At 37.7% G+C, this 26,087-nt stretch overlaps 1 protein-coding gene across 1 annotated transcript in view; it reads right to left on the reverse strand.

Moving 5' to 3' along the window:
• LOC126116362 (protocadherin-like wing polarity protein stan) overlaps nt 1-26,087 on the reverse strand; it is a 365,097-nt gene that overhangs the window by 72,582 nt on the left and 266,428 nt on the right. The window contains exons 33-37 of the mRNA XM_049915035.1: nt 21,771-21,989; nt 21,275-21,495; nt 16,250-16,396; nt 9,046-9,322; nt 4,001-4,116 (exon numbers count right to left, since the gene is read on the reverse strand). Of these exons, the coding sequence (XP_049770992.1) occupies nt 4,001-4,116; nt 9,046-9,322; nt 16,250-16,396; nt 21,275-21,495; nt 21,771-21,989 (980 nt within the window). The remainder of the gene's footprint in view (nt 1-4,000; nt 4,117-9,045; nt 9,323-16,249; nt 16,397-21,274; nt 21,496-21,770; nt 21,990-26,087) is intronic.

A 26,087-nucleotide genomic window follows, 5' to 3' on the forward strand; every position in this document is an offset into this window, starting at 1 on the left:
ACCTATGGTAAACTAACATACGCAAACAGCGACAAACGTCAGCAAGCCCCTGCATATCAGCAACACTGACTGGCAACTACCAGCTGCTATTAGAGCCGATCAACAGGCCACAGCAGGGACACCGACGAGCTTGCCCACAGACGCACAAACAATCTGCCAACATTCCATCACACTGTGCCTCCGGTATATGACCTATCGGACACAAGATCGATAACAAACCTAACTGTTGCAGGTTGCTGACGCTGAACGAGGACCCTGTACCAGCACCCAGCGCCAGCCGCCGAGCAGCACAAACGCACAACGTCAAGGTATCGACATGCATGATACCCACTACTAACACAGCCTATCCTTGCACAACCTATCGCAGGCAGCAAGACAACCGCTACTGCTCTTGCCGCCTGACCTAACTTTCGCAGAGGTTTTTTTCCCTTGGCTCTTGCCTTGGCACTTTTTTTCCTCTGCCCTTCAAACCGCTACCCTTCGTCAGATTTCGACCAATCTATCTCCAGATGAGCGCGTATTAATGGTTAATCCTAACCAGACGTACGCAAACATCGCAGTACCCACATCCTGCGACACCTCACTTTAGTGAATACTAACCCTTATGCAGAGATGGCAGTAGACCTTTTGTGTTGGCCATTATGCCAGTGTGGGCGTGGAGGGGCTCCACCGCTTGTTAAAAAAAAAATCGGTAACTGAGAAAGTCATAAACATTTTAACAACAGCATTTATTAATAAAATGGAATCATTACCCAAACGCCAGTTTGGATTTAAAAAAAAAAGCTGTTAATGATGCATAGGTTTTTAATCAAAAGAAATTTTTCTCTGGACTTCTGATTTACTGAAGTAAGCCTTTTGACCTCATTAAGCCAGAATCATATGGCACAAAAGTTACTACAAATCTGTGCTTTCACTCTTATGTCACCAACCGAAAGCAAATGATAGAAACAACAAGCTCTGGGGAAAAAGATATTAAGTGAAAGCCTTGATGAGCTGTGGCATCCCTCGAGACTCAGTACTTGTCCCTAATCCTCTTCCTACTCATTATCAACGAACTTCCACTAAATCTCTCAAATACTTCCCTTCTGTTGCTTGCAGATCCCACAAATTTCCTCTTTCTGTCTGATGCAGCTCATTAAATCGAAGTACAAGATTAATGACACAACTGACTCAATGACAAGAAATTGTTCATAAACACGAATAAGGAAGCTCAAACACTCTCCCATCCATACTGAAACCATCCTGCCCTCAAAAATTGATGGTAAAATAGATTGAGCGAGTAACAGAAACAAAATTTTTTTGGTGTGTCAATTGACAGTTTACTCCAGTGGGACCACGACAGAGAAACTTGAACAATATGGGCAGTCTCTGGTAAGTGTTCAGAATCCTTGGAAACTCAAGTGAAACTAACAGTTCAGAAACTGTGTATCAGGGGCTTGTACATTCAGTAATAACATATGACATTCGTTTTGGACGACCACTCAAAAAAAAAAAAAAAAAAAAAAAAAAATAATAAATAAATAAATAAATAAATAAAAATAAAATAAAATAAAAAGAACTTAAGAAAAATGATCGATAGTACCAGTGTTGTCAGCCACCAAATCTTTCTTAAAATAACTTTCCTGGTGTAAAAATTGTTCTATTATAATCTAGAAAGTGTGTTTCTTCTTCTTCTTCTTCTTCTTCTTCTTCTTCTTCTTCTTCTTCTTTTTTTTTTTTTTTTTTTTTTATTTTTTTAAATAAACACACACACAGGCAGCCTACTCTTCAACTATTACACTTCAATAATCACCTAATGGTCTTGCTTTCGAAAGAGAGTCCCAACATTATTCTGTAAGCATTTCGGAAGCGATGCCAAATGGTTCTAGCAAACCGAGACACTGTTGTCTCTTCTCCTTGCACCAACCAATCAAAAGCAATCTGCCTCAGATTCGCGCATGCACCCTGCAGTGCCACAGTGGCAGGAGCCCAAAGCAGCTAGCAGCCAACACAAGCATGCTACTGTTCACAGTACCAAAAAGTGTGGTTAGAGTACGTAATACTGTTCAAATTTCGCTGGCCACATGCTTCCATAAATGCATGATAACAACAGGATATTGGCTGTGTTCTGGAAACTGTCATAAATGTCACATTATGTCAATTTATTCTCATTCACATTGACATCTTGTTTGATTTTATGTTTCGGAATATGAGTTAGGAATGGAGCATAGTAGCAAATTGTACAAATATATTCACAGAAACACTCAAAAAATTCATCACTTTTTCTGTTTTCCATCATCCTTAGTTGCTTCAAAATTCATGGAGGTACATTCTGTCTATGCAACTAATTGAAGGCAGTTTGTTTATTGCCATACACGTTTCACTTCTTTTATTTGTGAAGATGCTTCACAGAGAAAATAAAAGAAATGCATATGGAAAGAAACAAACTGTCTTCAATTAGTTGCATAGACGGAACAAACCTCCATGAACCCAAAAAATTGTTTGAGAGTGTGTCAAAGAATAAGAAGAGGCATAGAATGTGGTTGTAACTCACTCCTAGAGATCCAAATGATGAAGTAGCCTACTTCCTTATATGATACATCAACGATTGGGCTCTTAAAAACAAAATTAAAAAACGCCTTTCCAAGAGCATGTGGTGAGTGCAGCTATCGAAGTTTGTTGCAGTTTATAACATGCATCTGATGAATCAAAATGTTTCATATATGATGGTAAAGTCTAAAAATATTATGGTGAGATCTTTTGTCTCTGTTTACTGTTTTTAAGGATTTGATCCCAGATAAATACTTGTGATAAGCGAGAGTATAAATATGATAGCTGCCGATTTCATTTGCAGTAATTTAAGTTGTGCTCTTAGATTTCTGTCTGACCACACACTCGGAAATCACTACATATTCAGAAGAAGATAGTGAATTATTTGTGACAAGAAAAATGTAAATGTCACTGTCAGTTGTTTCACATTTCTTAAACATATGGAAGTCATGAAATTGAAGATACTCATTACTGAGAATGCACATTCTTACATGTAAATAACAATGAATATTTCAGAAAAATACTCAAGTTTGACAATTAATGAAGTCTTAGAATGTGTTACAAACATGAAGAGGAAAAAATATTTTCGTACCCAGTAGTAGGTGAACCTACAGCCTTTGACACTGCAGTTCATTGCCTTATCTGTTCACCTACTACAATTCGTATGCCCTCAGAACTTTATTCCCCATAATTCCAGTCAATAGAGATGCAGACTGACTTTGCTGCTGAACGATGCGGGCGTAAGATGTAAATGCAAGAAATTTTGGAAGTTTTCCTACATTGGGTTTCGCAAAATTCTTCTCCACTGTTACTTAGAAGTTATAGGTGCTTTTCAATAATTAATAAGTAAACCATTTGCAGAAAAAAGTACACAAAATCACCTGCAATTTCAGCTAACAATCATGTGATATATGTAAGCAGAGCCAACCTTTTGAAATTTAATGATTTTTTAAACTCTTTAATTACGTAAAAATAACAGGTATTCTGTGAGAATATTGACCAAAACTATTTTTTTGATGTTATAATCATTCACAGTAACAATAATACATAACAAATTCTAGGTTTAAATAAGTCACACCGAACCAAATGAGTGGGCCATACTGAAACCTAAAACCTCTCGGTACAGTTGTCGAAAAATTGGCAGGAAGACCGATAAGTAACAGGTCTCAGAAACTTACAGAACAACAACTTTGGACAAAGAACCAAAAATGGCATACCTACTGAGACTAACCTACAGCACCGATTGACATGAACAACACAGAATAAGGAATGAGTTGCTGCCCTCCACCTGGTCCTCTCATCAGTTTATAGGCAAAGAGAATTCAAATATTAGCAAAACATGGTTTCAGGAACAGTTTTGATGAAAAGAGAAAGAAAACACATTTTATGATTGTTATAATCAAACAAGGATTTCAAACAATGAAGAGTAAAGATACCCCTTTCCTCCTTGTGAAAAATAATTTTCACTTGCCTGTATGGGCTACTGCTAGTCTTTGTTGTAGAGCGAGATGTCGTACTGGATGTTGAGATGCCAATATGGCGGCGTGCTACATCTATGGAGCTGCTGTGATATGCCAGAGCTGATCGCTGAAAGAGAAATGAAAATATCACAATACATGCAACTTTTCTACTGACAAAAAAATAATTATGTAACTACTGAAATTCATCTACAGCTATATCACTACTCTGTTAACTAGTAAAAGCACTTGTTTGGACCAAGTGAGAATAACATATTTTATGTGCCTCTACAGTAGTTTCGGTGGAAATGATTCAATGGCTTCTGCTTACTCTCTGACTGCCACAATGAAGTCACACCAGAAAGAAGAGTAAAAACTGACAACACATTCAGTGAAAATATTTCATGCACATTAGAAAACTGTCATTATTACCTACTGGAAAAAGGCACATCAAAATTATTTATGAAGCAATAGGAAGTCTAGCATGGAATAACAACAATATCATGGAAAGCATAGATTGTTATTTACCACATAGAGCAGGCAGTGAGTCACAGACAGGAACAGGAACAATGAAAAAACTGCTAAAATATTTACTTGTTGGCTTTCAAAGTTCCTCTTCTGAAGCAGAACGGACGTGTGCGCTCGTACCCACCCACCCACCCACACACACACACACACCCACCCACACTCACACACACCCACCCACACACACACACACAAAGTGCATTCACACAAGCACAAGCACAAGCCCAGTACCTGGAGAAAGTGGTCGCACGCACGCTGTGTGTGTGTGTGTGTGTGTGTGTGTGTGTGTGTGTGTGTGTGTGTGGGTGTGTGTGTGTGTGTGTGGGTGTGTGTGCGAGAGGGAGAGAGAGAGAGAGAGAGAGAGAGAGAGAGAGAGAGAGAGAATGTGGTTTCTACTTTAGAAGAAGGACTTTGTCCAAATGCTTACAAGTATATATTTTAGCAATCTTTTTCTTTGTGTCTATCTGTGAATCAATGCCTACTGTATGTAGCAACTAGCAATCTATCTTTAATTGTCAATGTTTATTTAAGATCTTTTCTAGGCCCATGGAAACATTGTACAGTCCTCATTGTTATGTGATGTTACATTCTCATTTTGTAGTAATCGAATCTCATAAATATACTACTGTTGTGTAATTCAGTTCTTGCATTTGCAAAGGACATCGTTCAAGCAAATTCATGACTAAATCATGATTACATCTGGAAAAATACTACCAGCAAACAAGAAAATTAAAAACTAGTTTCAGTTATGTCATCCAACTTTAAGATAAAATCACAGGTTACTTGTCAGCAAGGGCTCAACTGCCTTCAAGTGAGAAATGTCTACTTATGACAGTATTACATTACTGCATTAGCAGCAAAATGATCATTAAAAGCATTAGAGTTGGTCCTGGATCAATACGTACATGACAGACAAAAATTTCACGTACAGATTCAATTGTAAAGAATCATTTAAAGGGAGAACAGAAAGACATCGGTGAATGAAATTGTGAGAAAAAGCTACAACAATGAATATGATTCTTTCAGTTTTCATCACAATTAATAAACACTGGATTCATTATAACAGAGAAACAGCACAGTTCATCACTGAAAATTTGGCACGGTCTTCCTTTTGCAAAGACTGAAAGACTCACTTACTGGAAAAGTTTTCATTAGCATTGGAAAGATCAATACTGCAAAGCATTGTGGAACAAGAAATAATAATGCCTCTGAGCAGTTACCACAATCAGTACTAACGTACTCATTTGATAGCTGAAAATGGAAAATGTGTGTGGCAAACAACGTATATTACTTTTATGGGGTAGCAATAAAAGTATTTAATTTCATCATTTTCTGATAAATGTCTATTTTTTACACATGGCAAAAGGTTTCGTTAAGAGATTTAAACACTTCATATCAAGTCAACTGATACAACATAACATCACAATCTGAACTCTAACATCTGGCCACAACAGTGTATCCGTAACTAAGTAGTTCTTATGCCAATAATTCAAAAAATAAAATAAAATAATTAGTACACAGAACTATATTGCCAAAATTGTGTACTGAAAATTTCTTCTGATACATAGTAAAATCTTAAGGTATTTCATATTTCCATTGAATTTGTTTGACAGTTTAAGATTTTTTGTTTCATACTACACCAGAAAGCACAAATAACATCTATAAAACAGTAACACTGGAAACTAGGCTGATTAAATTATCTCTCTGATATGAACATTGTGACAGGAACACATTCAATATTGGCCTGAAAGTAATGCTGGTGACCATGGTTACCAATTACTGACAGATGATGAAATCATGCTAGTGTCATTGATGACCAAGACCTGTGGTGATGAAAGAACCTTTCCACTGCCTTGAGAAGGCTATTAAGTGGTTTGAAAAGCAAGAAGTGTGTGATATTGTCCAGCTGCTGTGTTTAAGACCTGTCTCAACATTGAAGCAAAATTCACTTTTGAACTTCTTTTCATAAGCCACAGGGCTACTTAAAAATGACTACTTTATGTAAGATATGTACAATATTTGTAATACATGTAAAATATATGCAGTTTTCTTTTTAATACGGATAACAATTTCTTTGTTTAATATTGTTCCCATGATAGTGGTACAATTTTTCCATACAGTTAGTCGGTTATTCAAAAAATTAGTTATCCGAACACCCCTAAGTCCTGAACTCTTTTGGATAATAGATGCTCTACTGCAGTTAACCCGTGTCTGAATTGCCACTTACTGCTTCACATCTTCATTGATGTGAGATTACAAATGAGCACTATTTCACTGCACTAACAATGAACTTCATCATTGCTATTTTCAGAGTGGTGATGCATAGAGTGGAATGAATATCCTCCAGCTACATAACAAGTGACTTGAAGGCTCTTGTCAACCTAAGAGGAAAGCTTCATATTATTCAGACAGGGTTACTAATGAGAGAAATGCGGCACAGTCACTATACAAGGTGCGTTCCATAAGTAATGTGACCAAATTCATAAAAAATCATTTATTGAATATATTCGTACAAATAATAAAAAATTTTCAATATAGCACCCTCTTGCGTCGATACACTTCTGGAGGTGGTGTTTCCATGCCTGGAAGGAATCCTGGAATGCCTTTTCGGGGATGTCCTTTAGAGCTGATGTAATATGGTCCTGGATGCTTTCAATCGTGTCTCAATGTTTTCCTTTCATGACTCTTTTTAACCGAGGAAACAAAAAAAAGTCAGTGGGAGCCAGGTCAGGACTGTAGGGAGGCCAGGGAACCAATGGGATCTTGGTCCTGGCCAGGAAGTCGTTGACAATGAAGGAGCTGTGACTCAGCGCGTTGTCATGGTGAACTTTCCACGTGTCCTTGATGTCACTTCGGCAGTGCGAGACCCTCCTTTTCAGTCTTTTGAGCACTTCCAAGTAGAAAGCTGAGTTCACTGTAGTCCCGGTAGGTACGAATTCGTGGTGGACAATACCTCTGACGTCAAAGAAGACAATGAGTATGGTTTTGATTCTGGACTTGCTCATGCATGCCTTCTTGGGATGGGGAGACAATGGGGTTTGCCACTCTGAACTCTGCCTTTTTGTCTCAGGGTCGTACTCAAAAATCCACAACTCATCACCAGTGATAACCGAGTTTCAAAAATGAGGATCATTTTCACACATTTCCAACATTTCTCGGCACCGAAGCACTCGCATGTGCTTGTGTTTGTCGGTCAACACTTCTGGGACGAGTTTGGCACACACCTTTCTCATGTTCAAATCTTCAGTCACAATCTGGAAAACGGGTGTTTTTGACACATTTAGAATTTGTGCTATCAATTGAACGCTGAGCCATCTGTCAGAGTTCAAACAATCGCACACACACATCACATTTTCGTCGACTCGTGCGGTTGATGGCCATCCTCTGTGAGGTTCATCGGTGATCTCCTCTCAGCCCTCCATGATTGACTTGTGCCATCAGAAAACTTGTGATTTGGACAAGCAGTCAGTTCCAAAGGCATGCTGAAGTAATGGAAACGTTTTGACGGTGGACTTCCGAAGTTTAACGCAAAATTTGATAGCGTACCATTGCTCTATAGAATGATCCATTGTGCTGTGTTACATAAATTCAAAATGGAGTTGACGGAAACGCATGTCTTGACTCTCTGGCAGCTCGCAGCCGAATGAGACAAAGAGTGTTTTGAAGCAAACACCCCCTTCCAATTAGCCCAGCCGGTTACAACAAGCTTGGTGTACCGTTGCGTCAGAAAAAATTGATCACATTACTTATGGAATGCACTCTGTATGTTTCATGCAGACTTCTTAGGAAAATGTCAGAATTGATATACAGAGCTCACAAATATTGAAACAGGTGGCATTTGATGATCATTGAACAAAACCAGTCGTGACATAATAAATGTACCTTCATACAAGTGAGGTGGTTCTTATTAACATTATCATTTAAATAAAGCTACACTTGCACTAAAATTAACAGCACAGACACACAAAAAAATTTCCTGTGCTCTACATATCAGTTCCTAAGAATATACTAAGTTTAAAATATAAAAGTTTGATAGTGGTACTGCACTATAGTACTGTTAAAAAGTTACAGCTGCTGATGCATGTACACTACTTGTCCATAGCTTTCCAACTAGTGCCAACTGAGGATTAGTAGTGCACAGGACACTTGCAGATGGATAAATTTTGTTTCTTAGTGCCTACTAGAAGTATTACAGTGTTTGTGATTCTTCCTTTACTATGGCTACCCATAATATGGTGCATAAAATCATATTTTTCTATAACATGGAACTTTTCGTGTCTGGCAGGCAGGGTGCCACCTTCAACATTTTATTTTACTAAAACTGTCACTGAGGTATTATTTTTCACTTCAATAACTGCCCCCTAATCCAGATAAAAAAAAGTGCAACATTGTACACTATATATACACTTAGCCCTGTTGATTAAGTGTTGCACACAGTCATACTAACAGTAGTATTAATATACTATGAAACTAAGAGAAACATAAGTGTATTTGTCAAAACTACAAACATGTTGAATTATAAATTTTCACTTACAGAAGCATGACCCGAACTAGCTGGCTGACTGCTAGTTTGCTCAGAAACTTCTTGAGGCACTTTGTGGCCCATGCACTGAAGGATGGCAACTTGCAAGTTTCGACGCACACGCACATTCAGGAAGCAGTAACCACCAAGAGCAAATGTAGAATGGACGACTACAGCAACTGACAGCATGTAGAACAGTAATGGAGAATTCTCATTAACAGCCATAACAGAGAGAACCCAAGCAACTCCCAAAAGTGGTAGAGCCACTACAGCTAGCCAGAGCAGCATCCTGCAACAAAAATCAATGGTTATTCTACAACAGTTTTGTGATATAACTACAAAATTTTATTCATCTTTTATTTATCTGGGAAGACATATATGACAGACATAAACAATTTTATTATAAGAAATACTGATAGCAATCAACAAAGCAATACTCTATCTGAAAAAGACTCCACTCTTTAACAGAGTATACACTGTGGCATACATTTGTAACAACCTAAATACATGCACTGGATCAGGACTCACACCTACATCTGTGCCTTTTGCAGGCAGCATGCTACCAATTGTGACTGTGTGGGACCCAGTTTGGTACACAATTTTAACCTCTTACAAATTTTCAGTGTCATAATTATTCATTCACACATCAAATTATGTGAACATTAACGTTTGTGAAAACTGCTACACCTTGAATGCCAACATGCTTTGTTGCAGGCAGATCATATTATTATATCACTAATGTGCATTTGGAACCACTGGATAGAGGAGGATTGTACCCAGTACCATGCACTTACTAGATTATGCATTGCCATTACCTCATCTACATGGTCATGACTGGACAACAACTTTGTATGCACTACTGGCTCAATACTGTAGCACTACAATGGGTTTGGCTTTATTGTGTCACTGATGATACATGCTGTGGGCTGGATTGGTAGCATGCATATCATTGCTGAACTGAAATCTGATGTTTCACCTAAGTCCTTCTTCAACCTGTGCTACAGTAACCGTTACAAACTTGTCATATGCTACTGTGGCTACTGCTGTCAGGCCAGCTTTCAGTGTCAAGTGACATTCTGGACAAATCTCAAATACCATTGATTGGGAAGCACTAATAATTTGGGTATTTTAATGTATAAAGCTCACTATAATCACATGTGTCTTCCTCCTTGCTGGTTCAGTTTTTCACAGATTTTAGTATGTAATGCAGCATATGAAACAAATGTATTTTACTGATGCACTGATATCCATATCTTAACATATAATTTTACATGCACTGACATTGCCAACAAAGTATAAATTACAACAATATTTTTTATAATATGCTACAATTAAGAAATACAAACATGAGGACAATAATTCATTCCACAGTGAACAGCTGGTTTTATTAGCAATATCCTACTACACTTATTTCTATTACAGGACTGTTGCATACATTATTATCCATGTTAAATACAAGTTATATGGGCATTTATGGGTAAGCCACTGCTTGAGCTGTTTTTAAGTATCTCCTGTCAACATCTTAAAATTATTTCGTAACAAATAGCAGCTCTTTTGTCATGAGGGCGTTTTGCTGTTAAAGTTAATCTTCTGTTAAATCTATAAAAGTTTGATTTATACCTTCTATAATGGTTGTGAATTTCCATGTTCCTGTTTGTGACCTTTGTGTGTTCTTTCACTTGCACAACTGTTTCTAGCATGTACACTGCATTAACTATGAGAATACTGATTCTACTGAATAGGCGTTTACCAGATGTTCCTCGTTTCAGTTTTGCTATGATCCTCGAGGCTCTCTCCTGCAGTATGAAAACTGATTTCATATTAGTGTAGCGCGTCCAACTCCACAGAACTGTTTCACAAGACAATAAAGAGTATACTAATCCAAAATATACTGTTCTTGGGATTTCAGAATTAAAGTATTTTGAATGAGTTTTACATCTTTTGTTGTGGCTACGCTGCCTTTCCACTTACTTCCTCCTCAATTTTACAATCCTTCATATCTCATTTCTTATTAACTGAGTCAATGTTGCTACCCATTCATTGTGTTCACATTTATATGATTTTTATTTATAGAAATGTAGGTTAAAAAGTTAGCTTAACATAGTAATAAATGATAGTAGTTCACTAATTACTAAAAAAATGAAGATTACATTTGAAAATTTGTAAAACAGAGGTGATATCTGACTTTTTTTAAAAGCTCAACAGAAATAAGAAACAGGTTGAAGAAGGGTAATATGCCTAGATGCATAGAGCCAGTTTTACATCTGATTTGGTGGTCTCAACAGCATGGGTGGTCAACTGTAAGTGAAAAATGCCTAATAAGTGTGACACATTTATGTGTGTATGTTGTGTGTTTCTTATGTGTGTTTGTTTTATTATGTTGCAGACTTGGGAGCAATGTAATGCAGTAGTACAGTGATGAGAAGCTGATTTGAAACAAAGCAGAACCCAGGGCCGCAGGGAATAAACAACTGTGCAGTTGTCCACACCAGCATCAGCAGGTGGCTGCAATTAATAAAGTAACTTGATTCTTAAAGGTGGAGGAGAATATTGTTCATTTACTTGGAAAATGGTTTTGAATGAAATTAACATAAGGCTTATGGTCAGTACGGTCTTAGCTACAGAGGTGGGTAGTTCAGTTGTGGCTAAAGAGTCAATCATTTGGAAGTAGTGATCAATTGGGAGTTGGCTGGAGGAATTTTGGCAGTGCACCAATGATTTAAGTCAACATTGCTCATCTGGTAAGTCTTCTGAGATGCTTGTCTCACTGATTAGTAAAGAACTGAAGTTTCAGCCTATCATTGTAGAGCAGTATTAAGGCTTTTTTGTGAGAGAAGTTCTTTACATGGGTGCGTATTGGAAGCTGAGCATCGAGATTTGAGTCTGCCAAAGGTTAATTTGAGGATAACTTAATGTGATTTATTTCAGTAATACTGGATGCACTGCAACTGCTGTCGGCCTTTTGTGTGTTGGAGGAAGTTTTTGATTTGTTTGGTGATATTTGGTCCAAAGTAATAAATGTAGCGTGCATCTAACAAGGCCACTTAATCCTGATTGAGTCATAACTTTTGTGTATATTGGGGTATAATTGTGGTTTTGGGGCAATGTGCGAGACTGTTTCTCCATTGCATGGGTAGGTAATTTTTTTGACAGACACTACAAACAAGTGGGCAGAACGTTACATGGAAATAGCAGCTGGTGACTGATTAAGTCTGCAACTCGGATTTCACGGTTTAATTTTGTCCTCATGGGAATTGAACAAATAACCATGGAACCATTGGCTGAGAAAATACAGTTGGCCCATTCATTTTGAATAGAAAGTTACGAGTGGCTTAAATTAGCATCTTTAGTTTGTGAGATATATTGGTCCAATGCCTGAAGTAACTCTGTAGCTTAGCCTGTTAAATGTTCGAGTTTAAGTGGTAATGGCCTTTAGTGGTGAAAGAGAAATAAAACACTGTTGTTTAAAGAAAAAATTACATCCCAACTTAAAATAAATTGTAACCACCTACTGTCTGTTGACATAAAGAAAGGAAAATAAATGATTAAGGACAGCAGTAATTTTAAGAAAGAGAATATTATGAAAAGAAAAATCAGAATGGTTTACAAAAAGAAATAATTTACAAATAAGGGTCTAAAAAGTAATAAGAAGTAATTCTCATGGATAGAGCAGGAATAATCTTAGTATGTTTGAACAGTTAAAGTAACAAAACATTCCGTACTGGTAGTAAAGGAAGATCTTATCAATGATAAGTCTGGCAAGGGTTTATTGCTGATTTGTAAATATATTCATTGCTAACTTTAATGAGAAGGTTTGTACTCTTTAAATGAGAATATTTAACCTTGAATTGCTGTATGAACAATATCAGGCTTGCTTTTTTTGGAGAACATTACATTAATGGTACAGGATTTTGTGAGTATTTAATCCAAGGGTCGATGAGGTATATGAAGTGAATCAACAGCAATACAATCCTGAGAGATTTAAAAATATGTGGTTGACTGCCATTTAAGTTTGACTTACACTGAATTACAGAATTACTAGGTATTCAGGTATCTCGTCCCAAGATGGGCTTTCTGTAGGAAACTAATATTATTTAGGCAACAGAGTCTTATTATACTGATGATGGAAAGTTGCATTAACAAATTACATTATTGTCAAATTATTATTTCATTTGTTTGGATGATATGATTACATGAGAGGTATTCTGCACAGCATCTGGCTATAAGTGACTAGACTAGTTATGAGCAGATTAATTTTTCAATCATATGTTCTTATCCTTGAATAGTTTTGCAAAGTTATCAGATGAACCATGTATGTGTTGTAAGCACAATATGAGAGTAATTAACCTTGAAAGTTGAGCATAGAAAAGGCTGAAGTCAAAGTAACCACAGTCCTTGAAACAGTTGGACTGTAGGAGAGATCACATGACAAGATCCTGTGATCTGCTAAAAGAAAAGCAGTCAGTAAAGACTTAGCATTTCGCTCATATCCAAACATTATGACGGTGCACTACATTTATTGTTGGCATGGCTAACTCTAACATGCAGCACTGTATGATTGCAGATGCCTCAAGTAACACAATCTTTGAACTGAATAATTTTATGTCATCACAACATCTTGTAAAGCTCTATTACCTGTGATTAATGTTGGTTCTCTTGGGTGGGTGAATCAGAGCAATGTGAATAATCCAAGACACAACAAGAGCTACCAATAATGTTTTGTGCTGAAATGCTACATCTGGTGTAGACAATTTGTTTGTCATATTATGAATTATTAAGGTGGAAGTTCTTGCCAAACGTAGTGTTTGTGATCCCATCAGTGAATGCTGTTTGTACTACACTCAGTAGAAGTGTTGTCTGATGAAGATTTATGGCTATCAACTACAATACACATAGTGTATTTACTCGAATCTAAGAGGCACTCGAATCTAAGCCGCACCCGAAAAATGAGACTCGAAATCGAGGAAAAAAATTTTCCCGAATCTAAGCCGCACCTGAAATTTGAGACTCGAAATTCAAGGGGAGAGAAAAGTTTCAGGCCGCACCTCCAAATCAAAACAAAGTTGGTCCATTGTAATACGAGACACAATTTAGGTCGAATGAATGACGATACAGCTACAGGAGTTTGGTTCGAGTCGTAAGCTTAACAGTTAAGTTTTACCAGGTAGCCATTGCTATACATCAGGCGCTCCGTCCGTATTTATACGGGTACCCTTCCTTTTCACGTGCTTCGTCTGGTTTGAATAGATTGCTTATTTTGCTTTGATCTGATAAGTGCCGTTTTCTTTGTTATAGGTGTTAACGTCACTCTGAGCTGAAAATGCATTACTGTACTGTGTCATGCATTGTTTGTCTCATTCTGATAGTGCGTGTTTATGGCCTGTCGCCGCGCGCGGCATGGCTTGCTTTTGTGCGCGCTACCGCCGCTTACAATTAAAAAAAAAAGAAAAGAGAGGAATCGTCTCACTAGCGAAACAATGGCAAGAGACTGCTATTTGTTGTTACTTACACTGCTTTCTTTGATAATGATCTACAAGAACCAAATAATAGACTGCATATGATAGAATATGTTCTGAACGAGAGTTAGGCGAAAATTTTTCTCCGTTTGAAAATCTTTGCGGCCGCTTCTCTAGTACGTCAAATTCTGCACAGGAATTAGTCATCTTAGATTTAAAAATCTAATCAGTTGCCGTGCTTAATTTCTGACTGTATCACTATTAGGCATAAGAAAAATACGAATGTAAACATGACACGATACGTATATTCTTCCGCGTTTGCTGTTGTCTCACTCTAGTTTCGTAGTTTATTAGGCAGATAGGATTTAAATGAAATAGCAGCAAACACGAAAGAATACGTGGCATAATGTTTACATTCATATTATTCTTATGGTGAAGAGAATACTGCATGTGATTCACATTTCGTCAGGTTCCTATTAGCAACCACCTCTTCTCACAGGTAGTAAAAAATTCAACACGTAGAGTTGGCCATATTGACAAACATCCCAAACAGTCTGGCCAGTCGGATTTTCGTAGTACATTGAAATTCTGCTACATTCGAAGATGAACAATACGGAATTTGTATTTACTTCGTTGGATAATGTACGAAAATGCAGTGGTCGAAACTCGGGGCGGAGAAAAAAGCTCGTCTTCCACTTTTTTTTTTTTTTAATTTATTTACTGACGCAGAGATTTTGGCGCCAGTATTTATCTCTGTGCCTACAAAGTATCCCCTTGTAGCGCTACATATATTCGACGGCAGAAGTTAGTTGTGGCGGCACCTACCAACATTTTTCAGAACTTCCGCTTGCTTTGCACTCGATTCTAAGCCGCAGGCAGTTTTTTGGATTACAAAAACCGGAAAAAAAGTGCGGCTTAGATTCGAGTAAATACGGTAGCTTGCTAGTGTATAGTCTTCGTAGCTGTGTGTTATAATACTGATCCTATAACAAATAAAATTAAGAGTAGCACATATTCAGTTGACTCCTTAATAAGGCCAGTGACAAAAGACGTACACTGATATTTAGACAAATTTACAGAAGTCTAAGTACAGTGTTGCTCGCATGGATAGCGATTCATTTGCTAATTCAAAAACAGGACAGTACAAAAGGTAAAATTACTCCAAACTGTCTATCAGAAGACACTAAGCGTGCCACCAAGGTAAAAAAAAAATGGTTCAAATGGCTCTGAGCACTATGGGACTTAACATCTATGGTCATCAGTTCCCTAGAACTTAGAACTACTTAAACCTAACTAACCTAAGGACAGCACACAACACCCAGTCATCATGAGGCAGAAGCAACACATTGTATACACACAAGTATTAAATAGATTGTACAATTATTGTCAGACAATGTTAAAATATCCAAGTCTGAAATTCACAGTCATCATAAAAACAAAGGAATTTATTCTTATTTCTACCCTAATACTTTAAATTTCTTTTTATCCTTGATCTGTTTCTTTCAGATTGTTTCATACTTAACATACCCAGTATCCTCTATTTTTGAACTGTCACTATTACAAAATTTTTCTTTCTTCTGTAAGTTTACCTTATGTGCTGCAGGAAGCATGTATTTCTTTCAGTGTGATGTTCTCTGGCAATTATCAATTTTTCTTTGCATAATCAAGTTTATCTAATAACTTTGTAAGCACAGAAAAATATGAATATTTCTTTTGTAGTAGCATAGTCTTATGAGATCTTATGAGTGTACAAAAATTACCGTAAATTTCCAAATCCAAGAACATGGTCCTTCAAAGTAAATGCAGCACGAATAGAAAGCATCAAGATCCCCACGTTGCATGTGACAAAAACACAAATAGGTCCAATCTGACTCCATATAACAGATTCATACAGAGACAGCCAGCAACTGAAAATTTAGAAGTATACACATAATCATTGAGGTACTAGTGTCCTGATAACAAAGAACTATTTAATTAAGAAGTCAACAGCACTTCAATTTTGACAAAATTGAAAGACAAACAACAGAATTTAGCACTTGACGTAAATCAGATAATAATATTCCTATAGTTCAAGTAGATCAAATTTATAACGGTAACTGTTACTCAATGCATGGACAGTACTCAATTATTACAGAATAAAATTTAATTAATATACTAGAACACACATAAAAATAGAGTAACTTAAACTGCAAGTTTCACAACACAAGCAATAACTACTTGGGTGATGAAAATTTAAAGTTGTGATGGACAAAAGTTTTGAAAAAAATCACATTTTATAATGAATTAAATTGTGAAAGAAGATAAAGCAAAAGCATATAGCATGGAGAAAGCAAGCCGAGAAAAATATTTTATTTAATATAAGATATTGAAAGTTAAAGACCATCAAACATCTTTTATTGCTCGCTGTACCCAAATGTATTTTTAACAATTATTTTATAATGCTGTGATTCAACTCAATGGGACTTGCATACAGTCCTTTGAAACACCAAAATGGTATGATCCTATAATCTAAACACTAGTAGCCTAGTCCAAAGAAGTGGATGTAAATATGGAACTACTAACTAGAGCTGGGTAATTACAACAGCAAACGGTGATCTACTGAAGGAGGAGATGGGCTACACCACAACACGATGACCATAAACAGCGAGGGCACGGCAGAGACCACAGATACCCAATGGTATTGAGGCCATACCTGCCATAGGCCCATGCGATGTAGGAAGTCCATCACCTGCCTGTTACTGTATATGGGCTAACACAGCAGAGAATACATGGTACGTGCTACCTCAACTATTCAACAGATTGTGCACAATTAGTTTCACTTGGGGTTGGATTCAATATGAATATATATTGCGTACTGATGTCTGTTAATGTGAATACATTTCTTACTGATTTCTGGTAGTTTATGTTTCAGACTCTCATAATGCTTATGATAACAAACAGTATGAATGTTTAGGATGTGCAGACCACTTGGTTACCCCTGTTGAGTACTCTGTTCACGTTAATAAATAAGATAGCTCACTAGAAAATATACAGGAAAAGCTAGGGCACCATATACAAAACTGTCTCACCAAGGAATAATAAAAAAATATAACTAAGACAGTAAATAGCTTCTCATGTCACCAGTGACTACTACAATCCAAGCTTTGTGATACCTGAAATAATACACCTCAAAATTTTGACGTAACAATAACTTTGGGAGCCATATAGAACCCATCTCTGAACTGTGCTGGGTTCATTAGTCTCTGAGTAGATGATTAATTGTACTGTTATAAGAATGTTGTTTTCATTCTTTGCAGACCCTTGTTTCCTAACTTTTTTGTTCTTTAACATCTAATTTTTCTCTCATGACTTCAGGCGACATACTCCCTTAATCTTCTTCCCCACTTCCTCCAACTAGACCTCAACATCTCTGGTTTGTAAAGGTCATGACAGATTAAAGCTCTAGGCTAGATCATGACTCAAACTGCAGAACTGTTGCCTTTTCGAGAGTATTGTTCTTATTGATTGAGTTATTCAGGCATGACTCACGACACAGCATCACAGCTTCGATTCTGCAAATGTATCTACACAATGTTTCAAAGAATTTGCATCAAATGTCTAGGACTGATATATCACATTATGAAGAACAACTTTTGTAAGAAGCAAAATGTTTGCTGATGCTTCCTGGTGACACTAGGCATCCTTTAGTATTTACCAGTACTGGGAAGATCAGATTTCACCAAACTAGCATGGTCAGTTAACCAGATGCGCTGCATATTACCTACCCCAGTACACTGATAGCAATTTCCAACAGGAAATCCTTAAGAATGAGTGTCTCTAAGCAGTGAAAGACATTTTAGAAGTGAATCAGGAACTTTAATCTTGCTGAGCCTGCCCTCTCTCAAATCGAACAGACGACTGGATTATAGGCAACACATAAGGCATATGCACATCAAAGACTGCCTATGCTCTGCCACTTCTCAGGCACACAATCAATACAAAGGAACACCTAGTGTCGCCGTGAAATGTTCGTGAATATTTTTTTCTCTAGCAAAAGTTGTTCTCCATGATGCGATCTTTCACTCCTAGATGTTTGATGCAAAGACTTTGAAACACACAGTGTATTCTACTTTCCAAATGTCACAGATACTTATCCACAACTTTATTTCTCCTTAGAGCATCATTAAGTGCCATATCCATGAGAACTTTGAAATTCAGAAAGTAGGTGGTACAGGGTACAGCCAAAATCAAAGCTGTAAAGACACAATGTGAGTCTTGCTTGGATAATCAGTTGTTTAAAGCACTACCTGTGAAAAGTATGTGTCTAGTTTGACTTGTGCTCAAGCAGACAATTTTAATTTATAAGTAAGTTTCACAAAAGAGCAGTGACAATATCAGGACTTAGACATTATATCCTATGTACAATGTTTTGATGTATGTCCCTCTCATAGGCTGCAACCTCCAGCAAATTAAGTGTCTTGAAGAATAAAACCCACTTCAGATAAGATTTTGTCAACACTAATTACTGTTTTAGGGCTGTCTGTTCCTACCTCCAAGCTGCGACCCAACACCAATAAAATTTCCTCATGATGACTGGCATCAAGGAAAGAATGGAGCTCACTGTTGCAGAAATGCGTACAATGTAATTGTCTCCAATATCATTCACTCATGAAAGTTTCCTTTATTCATACTAGAGACTTGCTATCAGTATAAAATGACAATTGATTATGTGGCAGTTTGCATTACTAAACACAATGTACTGCAGTACAGAGATGAAAGTGAACAAAGGAAACATGTCTGTAATAAACATTACAATTTGAGTTTGTATGCCTTAATAGTACAGTAAACCAGTACATCAAAAACACAAGAATTCTCAAGATGCAGTCAATGTCCATGTGAAAAATGCTTATTGCCCAATACAAAGAGCTATCCTGGCTAAAATAGTTCCTCTGACATGGTCATAACTCATTTCTTTGCCAATTATTGCTTAACTGACCTTGTGGTCAGACTCTCTTGGCACTGCCGCTGACAAGAAATTACCCCCTGCCATTCCATTTATGAGTGAAGTATACCCAGCAGACAAATTTCCATGTCTTATAGTCTGCTACAGCTCTTTTATCAATTAAGAAATCACAACTATGCAGACAACTATAAAGGAAAGTAATAAATTAATAGGTAAGCTGTCATCAAACCCAAGATTTATTTGAACACCACAGTTCTTTAGTAGGCATGGTCCTATTGGAGGTTGTGTGCCATTACCTTCCTGCAATCTTGCGTACTGACTTACCCAGCCAGTCAAAGGCAAATTGTTTAGTACTGCCAATATGCATGCCTAACAGGTAAACATGGAAACACTATCCTAGTTTTTAGAAATATTAGTTCCTTCCTTGAGAAGATACAGGGTGACAATCATTGAACTATATGAAATAAAATCATCATAACTTCTGAACAGTGTGTTAGAACATTCAACCTGCAAGGTTGCCTGTGAGGCATGATGGTAGTTAATATGCATAGACATGGTTTGGTTTAGTGACAAAGTCCACTTTCATTTGGATGGGTTTGTCAATAAACAAAACTGGCACATGTGGGGGCTTGTGAATCTGCATTTCATCATCAAGAAGTCTCCCCACCCTCAATGGTTGACTGTGCGGTTTGCGATGTACAGTCACGGAATAAGTGGTGTGATATTCCTTGATGGCATTGCGACTACCAATCGATACATGAATGTTTTGGAAGATGATTTCATCCGCATTATCCAAAGTGACCCTGATTTCAACAATATGTGGTTCATGCAAGATGGAGCTCAACCCCATTGAAGCAGGAGAGTGTCTGTTGTCCTGGAGGAGCCCTTTGACGACCGCATTCTGTCTCTGAGGTACACAGATACACAGAGGCCATTGGCATGGGCCTCAGCTGGCTGCCATATTCTCTGGATCTGAGCCCATGCAACTCCTTTTTGTGGGTCTATATTAAAGACAAGGTGTACAGCAATAACCCCAAAACCATTGCTGAGTTGAAAACAGACATTCAGAAGATCATCAATGTTCCAGCACTTCAGCGGATTACGCAGAATTTCGCTATTAATCTGCGCCACATCATTGCCAATGATGGCAGGCATTTTGAACATGTCATAATTTAAATCCAAATATCTGTAAGACTTTCACATGTTGAATAAAGTGTGTGCACGTTTTAGTTTGTAACTAATTTACATTGTTTTCTTTTTTCCTATAGTTCAATAATTGGCACCTTGTTAGTTGGGGTCAAGTCACTCAAACTCCAAGCATGAGAGGGCCTACTGTTAATTTTGGGTTCCTCTCAACCTTGAATCTGAGTGAAATGCCTTTCTTTTTAAACTCTCCCAACATATCCTCCTCTCTTCCCTGGGGAAGGAACTAACACTTCTGAAAGCAAGGGTAATATAGTCACTTTTACTTTTATACATGTCTACTGACATTACTCAACATTTTGCATTTTTAGGTAAGAACTGGCCGGAAACTCTGTTTCATAACTTATTGGTTTTCTCAACTGAATTTTCCCTTGATACAAATACCTATAGATACAGGTATGCACTTATCCAGTCTAAGTTGTGAGATTAGGTTGCATATATACAACACAAATACTCAGTTAAGATGTGAAGTATCAGTCTCAAAATGGCAGGAACATACAAGTATAAAAGTTATCTGCATTACCTTGTGATTCCCACAAAATTTCTGTAATTAGATTCAAGTAACAACAGTAATTATTTGAATAGATTTATTAAGTTTTGTGTGAAGGCAGCAAATGGTAAAGAGGCAGTAAGTACTTACAAATAAATATTTCCATACTGATCAGCTCTTACACCAATCGATAACCCAACAATAACAGCTGGTAATCCATAACCAATGCTATAATAAAATCGCATTTGCCCATGATTTACATCACGCATCTCAGTGAGCATTCGATATAAATGCAGTGAATCTACTAATGTCCAGCTAAAAGCAGTCAGCCACAGGTAATGTAGTGACATTGCAATCAATTTACAGGGCACCTGAAAACAACAAGTGTGAAAAATTATAAGACCAATGATTTGGTGTTCCATATATTTAATACATTATATGAGAATTACTTTTTATAATATTAATTTGAAAAGAGAGCACCCCCCCCCCCCCCCCTTGCCTACATTAAAATTAGTCTTTACACTTCTAGATCTTTCAATACAAAAGCAGTTCAAAACCATTCAGGGTTCTCTCTTATATTTTGATTACATTATTTTTATGCTAGAAAAATGCCAAAAACTGTACAGAAAGAAATTTACATACTGACCTCTTTCTGCACTATGGTTCGGCGTGCTTTTAATGCTACAAAGAATAAAAGTTCTGCCAAAAACACACAAAGTATCAAATTTTGATGAATTGAGTTGGAATTTGTTGCCACACCACGAAGTAGGGATAATGTAATTAATGACACAAGAAGAATCATTAAAGAAAGGCAGAACCCCGTATAAGTTGCAATATCTTCTCCAATAGATGGTTCAGGTACATACTGCAAAAAAAGAAAAACAACTTAAATGGACATAAGTACAATAACAGTGGTACACTGAAACACAACTAGCATACAATGTCAATTATTTTTAAAAAGTAAGACCACTGTTTAGACAATCAGCTAGTCCTTTAACACAATATTTTATTCTCTGTGTAAAACTATAAGCCACTAGCATTAATTTTTTATTAAAAATAATAGATGTATTCGGGCCTTGAACATTACATTTGGATATTGTTAGGGGTTATGATTATTTTTATGAGTTGCAGAGTATTCACAAAGGTATAGTGTTGTGGCTACCAGGAATCATGTTCCAGAATAAAATACAGGTACACATCATTGTTAAGAGGATCTTAACAACGTAAGATTATTTCGAGAGTTGACACAAAGAACCTGGACCTTAACACCATAAGTAGAAAAGTTCATTGATAAAATCTTTATTTATGTTTATACTTTCAGCTACCTTCATTCTGGTTGCAGCAACAGTGACGTAACTAGGATGCAGCAGCTGAAGCATGTGTCCTGGACACAATTTTCCGTGGCACAGATTTGCGACAGGTGGAAACAATGAGGAATGGTAAAAGAAAAGAAGATGGAGAGTGAAGATGGAGAGACAGGAAGAAGAGGAGGAGGAGGAAAAGGAGGAGGAGGAGGAGGAGGAGGAGGAGGAAAGGAATGGACAGGTTGTCACTCAAATGTGAGGGGGATAAGATGAGTGAAAGAAAATCATGCAGTTCAAATTGGACTATGTTGACCAAAAACTCACGTCTCCCACGTATGGAAACACTTGTTTCTTGTTTTTAATCCCTTCAGCATATCCTCTCTTCTCGCTATCCGCCAGGCCTCAATCTCCGCTAATTTCTAATTTTTATTTGCCGCCGCTCATACCTCACCTGTCTTTCAACATCATCTTTGCCTCTGTACTTCCGCCCCGACTGACATCTCTGCCCAAACTCTTTGCCTTTACAAATGTCTGCTTGTGTCTGTGTATATGCGGATGGATATGTGTGTGTGTGCGAGTGTATACCTGTCCTTTTTCCCCCCTAAGGTAAGTCTTTCCGCTCCCGGGATTGGAATGACTCCTTACCCTCTCCCTTAAAACCCAAATCCTTTTGTCTTTCCATCTCCTTCCCTCTTTCCTGACGAAGCAACCATTGGTTGCGAAAGCTAGAATTTTGTGTGTATGTTTGTGTTTGTTTGTGTGTCTATCGACCTGCCAGCGCTTTTGTTTGGTAAGTCTCATCATCTTTCTTTTTAGATATATTTTTCCCACGTGGAATGTTTCCCTCTATTATATTCTTTTATTAGATAAGATATTTAATCTGACATATTCATTTTAAGTATATACCTTACCTTCTGATGAAGTCACCCTTAGAGGTGACGAAACCTGGTCAAGGTACATAGAAAACCTATGAAATTGGTTGGCAGATTTTAAATATTTTTCAAAAAAAAGTAAAAGAAAATAATTCCTCACATTCAAAAACTGGTTGGGACGATGATATTAGTTCACTTTCAGTGAGAACAAAAGTTACAATGACATTTTGACATATTTATTTCTTGTAGAATATTGACACGCATGCAGGAAACTGCTCAATAGAAGGAGTAGTCACACAGTTTTAATTTGCACTTTGAAAAAAAAAAAAAAAAAAAAAAGTTATGTAATTAATTTTTTTTTTGTTTGCAGATACACATCTGCTATCCCGGAGCACAACTAAATTCCCATACAATAGTACTTTAGTATGCTGCTAGAGGAGGCAAAACAAAAGGTGCAGCTCACTAACAATGTATAGTATTGTGTGTAATTCATTTTCTGAGTTTGAAGGAAAACAATGCACAACTATTCTTGCTGAGCTGGTAGAAGTCTACAGCAACAATATACCATCATGTGATACAGTGATATGGTTGTGCAGAAGGTTCCAGTGGTCAAACAAGTATGAAACATGAAGAACAAAGTGGCAGACTATTTCTCTGTGAACAACCAGGAATCCCAAGAGAAGTGAAGGCCTTGGTACTTGAAGACTGGCGTATGACAATTGAAGCTATAGTGGAAAAAATTAAAATCAGTCTTCAATATGTTGCACGATGTTTTCAACATGACAGAAATCACCACCTGCTGTGTTCAATGACAACTCATTCAAAAAGAATGTCGAACTGGAACAGCTGTGGAAATGTTGCAGCTGTGTCATGTCAATTCAGAAGACACTTTTAGCTGCCTAATCACAAGTGAGAAGTACTGGATGTGTTATACTGAAGCAAAGAAGCTAAGCAAGCAGTGGAAACATTGGTCCACCATTGCCAAAAAAGGCAAATATTCAACTATAATCAGGCACAGTGACGCGGAGTTTTTTGAGGGGGGGGGGGGGGGGGGGGGGGTGTCAACTGCCATGGTGTGGTGCTAACATATTTTACTTGTAATAGGCAAAGTGTTCAGAAGCTCACTAGTATAATCTCCTGAGAGATTGTCAAGCCAAAGCAACATCCATAGCTGTTACAGGAAGAATTTTTTACTCCTTGCAAATGCTCCAGCTCATTCTGCACATGATGCTGTCACTCATATTCCTTCTTTGGTTTGTCAAATTTTTCTTCTCTTTCTCTTTCCTTGGATGAAGAAGAAACCACTGCATTGTAGGCATTTTGAGGATTACTCTCCCTAAACAGCATTCACTGGGTTCTTTCTCTTTCTTTAAATGAAGAAGAAACCATTGCATGTTTAGCGGACTATGGGTGAAAATGATCACAACTAGTTGGTGGGAGCCGTCTTCTTGTGTGTACGGATGGACTCGGACCCCATCTGCACTATCAAAGGTGCTTTTTGATGGGTTGGGAGTAGTGATGTGGGTAGCTGTAGAAACAAAAACTGTGCACATAGGCAGTTCTTCATTAATTCATTCAACTTGGACAGTCATTCAGGTGCATCCTCATATCTGGTATGGTTTAGTGTCCTCTTGTAATATTCGCTTTCGAAGCAGTTGTCAAGGCAGTGCAGCATGTGATGCACAGCTGAGAAGGCAGTACACTCAGCTGGTGAATCTGGCACAGTGGGACCTGAGCTGACAGCAGTCAGTGACCGATGCCCGCCTGTAGCCTGTAGTCATGTGGCAGTGTGTCCAACTGTAGAAGCTTCCTGGATGATGGTCAACATTCCAGTACGTTAGTATGCAGAAGCAGTGGTATGGAAGCAGAGCCTTGGGTAGCTCAGATGGAGAAGTCTTCCGAAGTAAGAGTGATTTCAGGTGTGCCGCAGGGGAGTGTCATAGAACCGTTGCTATTCACAATATACATAAATGACCTTGTGGATGACATCGGAAGTTCACTGAGGCTTTTTGCAGATGATGCTGTGGTGTATCGAGAGGTTGTAACAATGGAAAATTATACTGAAATGCAGGAGGATCTGCAGCGAATTGACGCATGGTGCAGGGAATGGCTATTGAATCTCAATGTAGACAAGTGTAGTGTGCTGCGAATACATAGAAAGAAAGATCCCTCGTCATTTAGCTACAAAATAGATCAGCAACTGGAAGCAGTTAATTCCATAAATTATCTGGGAGTACGCATTAAGAGTGATTTAAAATGGAATGATCATATAAAGTTGATCGTAGGTAAAGCAGATGCCAGACTGAGATTCATTGGAAGAATCTTAAGGAAATGCAATCTGAAAACAAAGGAAGTAGGTTACAGTACACTTGTTCACCCACTGCTTGAATACTGCTCATCAGTGTGGGATCCATACCAGATAGGGTTGATAGAAGAGATAGAGAAGATCCAACGGAGAGCAGCGCGCTTCGTTACAGGATCATTTAGCAATAGCGAAAGCGTTATGGAGATGGTAGATAAACTCCAGTGGAACATTCTGCAGGAGAGACGCTCAGTAGCTCGGTACGGGCTTTTGATAAAGTTTCGAGAACATACCTTCACCGAAGAGTCAAGCAGTATATTGCTCCCTCCTACGTACATCTTGCGAGGAGACCATGAGGATAAAATCAGAGAGATTAGAGCCCACACAGAAGCATACCGACAATCCTCCTTTCCACGAACAATACGAGACTGGAATAGAAGGGAGAACCGATAGAGGTACTCAGGGTACCCTCCGCCACACACCGT

The sequence above is a fragment of the Schistocerca cancellata genome, chromosome 1 (assembly GCF_023864275.1).
Source record: "Schistocerca cancellata isolate TAMUIC-IGC-003103 chromosome 1, iqSchCanc2.1, whole genome shotgun sequence".
In the NCBI taxonomy this organism is placed as follows: domain Eukaryota; kingdom Metazoa; phylum Arthropoda; class Insecta; order Orthoptera; family Acrididae; genus Schistocerca; species Schistocerca cancellata.